This window comes from Eimeria necatrix, genomic scaffold, assembly GCF_000499385.1.
Source record: "Eimeria necatrix Houghton genomic scaffold, Enh_scaff59, whole genome shotgun sequence".
NCBI lineage: Eukaryota > Apicomplexa > Conoidasida > Eucoccidiorida > Eimeriidae > Eimeria > Eimeria necatrix.
The window spans coordinates 114,102-119,101 of NW_013651698.1; the positions used below are offsets into that span (position 1 = coordinate 114,102).

Sequence of the window (5,000 nt, forward strand, 5' to 3'; positions counted from 1 at the left end):
GTTGCTGCTGCTGCTGCAGGGCCACGCAGCAGCAGTGGAGGTCTTGCTGCCGGTGCCGCCTTCCCACGGCCTCGCTGCTGCTGCTGCTGCTGCTGCTGCGGGGCCCCACAGGGGGGCCCCCCGGGGGGCCCCCGGGGCCCCCGCGGGGCCCCAGGGGCCCCTGGGGGCCCTCTTCTTCTCCGCGGGTTTGGATGGAAAAGTTAAGCTCTGGAGTCTCAGCAAAAAGGCCCCGAGGCTGGTCATTGACTGTACGTACACCCCAGTGCCTGCAGCAGTTCCCTGCAGCAGCAGCAGCAGCAGCAGCAGCAGCAGCAGCAGCAGCAGCGGCGGCGGCGGGGAGGGGGGGGATACGGAGGGCGTTGTGCGGCTGCTGCTGCACCCGCAGCAGCAGCTGCTGCTCGTGGGCACTTCTTATGGGCTCATGAAGGCGTACGACTGCAGCAGCAGCAGCAGATTCAGCAGCAGCAGCAGCAGCAGCAGCAGCAGCGGCTGCCTGGACGTCTGGACTGCCCACCCAACGGCTGTCATGGACCTGCAGCAAATCTGCTGCGGCAGCAGCAGCAGCAGCAGCAGCAGCAGCAGCAGCAGCAGCAGCAGCAGGGACTGGATAGTGGCTTCGGGCGACTCCGACGGGGGGGTTTACATTTGGGCCATAGACCCTAAAGCTCTCCTCAGGGGGCCCCAGGGGCCCCTCCTAAACCCTCAGGGGCCCCCACTAAACCCTCAGGGGCCCCCACTAAACCCTCAGGGGCCCCCACTAAACCCTCAGGGGCCCCTTCTAAACCCTTAGGGGCCCCTTCTAAACCCTTGGGGGCCCCTGGGGGCCCCGAAGGGCCCCCGGGGCTGTCTAGCTAGCTAGCTAGCTGTCTAGCTAGCTAGCTGTCTAGCTAGCTAGCTGGCTGTCTAGCTAGCTAGCTAGCTGTCTAGCTAGCTAGCTGGCTGTCTAGCTAGCTAGCTAGCTGTCTAGCTAGCTAGCTAGCTGCCCAGCTAGCTAGTAGCTGCTGGGCTTGCTGGTGCAATTGAAACAATGATGAAGTGCGCGTGCAGAAGAAGTTCCATAGCTAGCTAGCGAGCCAGCTAGCTAGCCAGCGATTTAGCTAGCTAGGCAGCTACTTAGCTGTAGACATAGCCAGCTGGAAAGCCGGCTAGCTAGCCAGCTAGCTAGCCAGTTAGCTAGCTGGCTGATCAGCTAGCAAGCTGGCCAGCCAGCTAGCCAGCTTGCTAGCTGATCAGCCAGCAAGAGAGCCACTTCGGCAGCCTGGCAGCTAGCTAGCTAGCCAGCTAGCCAGCTAGCCAGCCAGCTAGCTAGCCGATCGGCCGGCAAGAGAGCCACATAGGCAACCTGGCGGCTAGCTGGCCAGCTAGCTACCTAGCTGGCTCGCTAGCTGGCTAGCTAGTTGGCTAGCTAGCTGGGTAGCTCGCTGGATAGCTAGCTGGATAGCTAGCTGGCTAGCTAGCTGGCTAACTCGCTGGCTGGCTAGCTAGCTGGCTAGCTGGCTAGCTGGCTTTTAGAGAGACAGGGAGCCTAGGGCTTCTGGGTCCAAGTCCGCGTGGCGAGACAAGAAGTCCTTCAAAACCGCCCTGCAGCAGCCGCAGCCCCAAACCCTAAACCCTAATTCCTTCGCCCCAAACCCTAAACCCTAAACCCTAGAACCTTCGACTCAAACCCTAAACCCTGAAGCCTTTGCCCCAAACCCTAAACCCTACACCCTAGAACCTCCGCCCCAAACCCTAAACCCTGAGACCTTAGCCCCAATCCAAAACCCTAAACCCTAAACCCTTGAGCCTTGATCCAAAACCCTAAAACCTAGAATGTTGGCCCAAAACCCTTCGCCGTAGAGCCGTGGCCCCAAACCCTAAACCCTAGAACCCTGGCCCCAAACCCTAAACCCTAGAACTGCAAGCAAAACGCGAATTGGGGTTTAGGGTTTAGTCTCACAAGTAATCCCCGCTGCTTAAAATGGCTGGGGGGCCCCCAGCAGCCATAGCATTGAACAGCAGCAACCTGAGCAGCAGCAGCAGCAGCAGCAGCAACAGCAGCAGCAGCAACAATGTTGGGAGCAAGGCAAAAAGCAGCAGCAGCACAAGCCGCTGCAGTGGCAGCAGCAGCAGCAGCGACTGCCCTTCGCTCGCTAGGCGTTGCAGCACAGCCTCAGGGGTGCTAGGGTTTAGGGTTTAGGGTTTAGGGTTTAGGGTTTAGAGCGCTACCCGCAAGGTGGAGAGAGACGAGGAGCTAGCGGCAGCAGCAGCCGCCAGGCCAGTTCAAATAAAGCAGCAAATTCTTCTGCTGCAGCAGCAGCAAACTGCTGTGCTGCAGCAGCATCCGCTGCATCCGCTGCTGCTGCTGCTGCTGCTGCTGCTGCTGCTGGCGTCCTGCAGCTAAATGCAGCAGCATCAAGAACTGCACACAAATCTGCTGCGCTGCCCTCAGCAGCAGCAAAAAACTGTTCGGCTTCTTCTGCTGTTTTTGCTGCTGCTGCGGCCGCCTCATTTGCTGCAGCTGCTTCGGCAGCAGCTAACGGTGCATCCATTGTTGCTGCTGCTGCTTCTGCTGCTGCTTCTGCTGCTGCTTCTGTAACTGTTGATCCAGTGTGGGCCTCCGGCTCAGTTTGTGCTGCTGCTGCTGCTGCTGCTGCTGCTGTGCCATCAGTACGCAGCAAGTCCTGCTGCAGCTGCAGCAGCAGCAGCCGAACGGTGTCGTTTTCCCGCAGCCCACTCTGCATGCAGCAGCAGCAGCAGCAGCAGCAGCAGAAACTGCAGCAAGAAGAGCGACAAAAGTGGCTGCCGAAGTGGAAGCCGCGGCACAAACAGCAGCAGCAACAGCAGCAGCAGCAGCAGCAGCAACAGCAGCAGCAAAAGACTGAGTAAGGAAAGTCACCTGCTTCAGCGCTGAGCAAAAAAATGCCACATCGCGAAGAGGCAGCAGCATTTTGCACCTGCTGCTGCTGCTGCTGCTGCTGTTGCTGCTGCCGCTGCTGCTGCTGCTGCTGCTGTGGCTCTGTAAAGCTGCTGCGCTCTTGAGGGCCGCAGCAATGCTGCTAAAGAAGCGACGGGCCAAAGACAGCGGCACTGCAGCAGCACAATGCAGCAGCAGCAGCAGCAGCAGCAGCCGATCTCAGATGGGGTCTCGCAGCATCACCGTAGCAGCAGCAGCAGCAGCAGCAGCAGCAGCATACTCTCATAATCCGCAGCAGCAAAAAGTCCTCCACTAATCCGCAAGAGCAGACGGGGGGCCAGCAAAGCGGGATGCGCCCAACTCTGCAGCAAACCACGCCAGACCCTAAACCCTAAACCCTAAACCCTAACCTCCAAGCCCTTAGGCTCAACTTTAAGAGCAGCAGCAGCAGCGGCAGTTGCCTCTATCCCAGCAGCAGCAGCAGCAGCAGCAGCAACAGTGTACCAGGAGGCTCGGGCTTGCATCCCGCAGCGTCTGCTGCACCAGCAGCTCCATTGCTGATGCTTGCTGCTGCTCTTGCTGCTGCTGCTGCTGCTGCTGCTGCTGCAGCAGCGGCTCTGCTGCAGCAGCCAAGTGCTTAGCTAGCTGCTGCTGCAATGCGAACCGCTGGTGCAGCAGCAGCACAAAAGATGGGAGCCACGGAGTCAGTGTGTGCGCGTCCAAAGCTAGCAACCTTCACACAAACCCTAAACCCTAAACCCTAAACCCTAAACCCTAAACCCTAAACCCTAAACCCTGATGAGTAAACCCTAAACCCTTGTTATCGGTGCTTAAGCTTAAATGCATGCCAAGAAAAGCCAGCGCCTACACAGCAGGCTTTAATATACAAGTCCCAGCGAATAGTAAACCCTAAACCCTAAACCCTAAACCCTAAACCCTAAACCCTCACCGCTGGGCTACCGCATTGATTGTCTCGTGGCCAAATGACCCGCGGAGGGCTCGTCTGTTTGCTGCTGCTGCAGCAATAGCTGCAAGCGAAGGAGCAGAGGCCACGGGAGCAGCCTGCAGAAACACCCGCAAGCCCTAAACCCTAAACCCTAAACCCTAAACCCTAAACCCTAAACCCTATATCCAAGTCCACAGCGAGGCTCCAACAAGCACACTTCTGGGTATAGAAGCGCGCTTAGCGCAGCAGCAGAGTCAGCAACGCCTGCTGCTACTGCTGCTGCTTGTGCTGCTGCTGCTGCTGCTGCTGCTGCTGCTGCAGTACCTGGTGCAGGTGCACGGCGAGAGCAGCAGCAAACTTGCGGCCTTGGAAGAAAACCCCCGAGGGTTTAGGCAGATAGCGAATCCGAGTGACACGCCGCTGGGAGGATTCCCAGGCTTCCATGCTGCGCATTACAAACCCTAAACCCTAAACCCTAAACCCTAAACCCTAGCTGGCGCTCAGTATGGCGCGGCGCAGCAGCGCATCCAACCCTGTCTGCTGGTCTCCAGAACCCCGAAAGAAGATGAGGGTTTGTTCCTGACTTTCTGGCAAATTAGCTCCAGGGTTTAGGGTTTAGGGTTTAGGGTTTAGGGTTTACTCGACGGGGTCCATTGACTGCCAAGTGCGAGGCGGCGGCGGCGGTGGTTTAGGGGGCAGCAGTCCAGCGTCCTGCCCCATGTGGAGCTCCTCCTTCAAACAAGAAAAAATTAGGGTTTAGGGTTTAGGGTTTAGGGTTTAGGGTTTGGGGTTTAGGTGGCTGGGCATCGGACAAAACCCTGAGGCGCGTTACGTGCGCGAGACCAGCCTGCTCCCTTCCAGGTCTTTCTGTTCTCTGGGGTTTTGGTTTAGGGTTTAGGGTTTAGGGTTTAGGGTTTAGGGTTTACTGCGGTCATGATGGCTGCTTTCGCAGAGAGCGGCGTCGCCTCAACTAAAGACAGAAAACCCTCGCCTGCAGTCTTCCACAGGTAGAGGCACTGCAGCAGCAGCAGCAGCAGCAGATGCAGCAGCAGCAGCAGATGCAGCAGCAGCAGCAGATGCAGCAGCAGCAGCAGATGCAGCAGCACAAATGTGCATAACAGCGAGAAGATGTCCTGCAGCTGAGAAGTCTTGAGCCGA

At 58.2% G+C, this 5,000-nt stretch overlaps 2 protein-coding genes across 2 annotated transcripts in view; one reads left to right on the top strand and one right to left on the bottom strand.

Annotated features, from left to right (window-relative positions):
- ENH_00065280 (WD domain, G-beta repeat-containing protein, putative) overlaps positions 1 to 790 on the top strand; it is a gene marked incomplete at both ends in the record, with an annotated part of 2,079 nt that extends 1,289 nt beyond the window's left edge. The window contains one exon of the mRNA XM_013577285.1: positions 1 to 790. This exon is cut by the window's left edge and continues 1,289 nt beyond it. Coding sequence (XP_013432739.1) covers positions 1 to 790 — 790 coding nt within the window.
- Positions 791 to 1,508: 718 nt separating this feature from the next.
- The window catches only part of ENH_00065290 (hypothetical protein, conserved), a gene marked incomplete at both ends in the record, with an annotated part of 5,107 nt that continues 1,615 nt past the window's right edge, over positions 1,509 to 5,000 (bottom strand). The window contains 10 exons of the mRNA XM_013577286.1: positions 1,509 to 1,581; positions 1,940 to 2,005; positions 2,305 to 2,717; positions 2,879 to 3,069; positions 3,177 to 3,258; positions 3,401 to 3,629; positions 3,846 to 3,958; positions 4,167 to 4,287; positions 4,483 to 4,574; positions 4,769 to 4,858. Coding sequence (XP_013432740.1) covers positions 1,509 to 1,581; positions 1,940 to 2,005; positions 2,305 to 2,717; positions 2,879 to 3,069; positions 3,177 to 3,258; positions 3,401 to 3,629; positions 3,846 to 3,958; positions 4,167 to 4,287; positions 4,483 to 4,574; positions 4,769 to 4,858 — 1,470 coding nt within the window. The remainder of the gene's footprint in view (positions 1,582 to 1,939; positions 2,006 to 2,304; positions 2,718 to 2,878; positions 3,070 to 3,176; positions 3,259 to 3,400; positions 3,630 to 3,845; positions 3,959 to 4,166; positions 4,288 to 4,482; positions 4,575 to 4,768; positions 4,859 to 5,000) is intronic.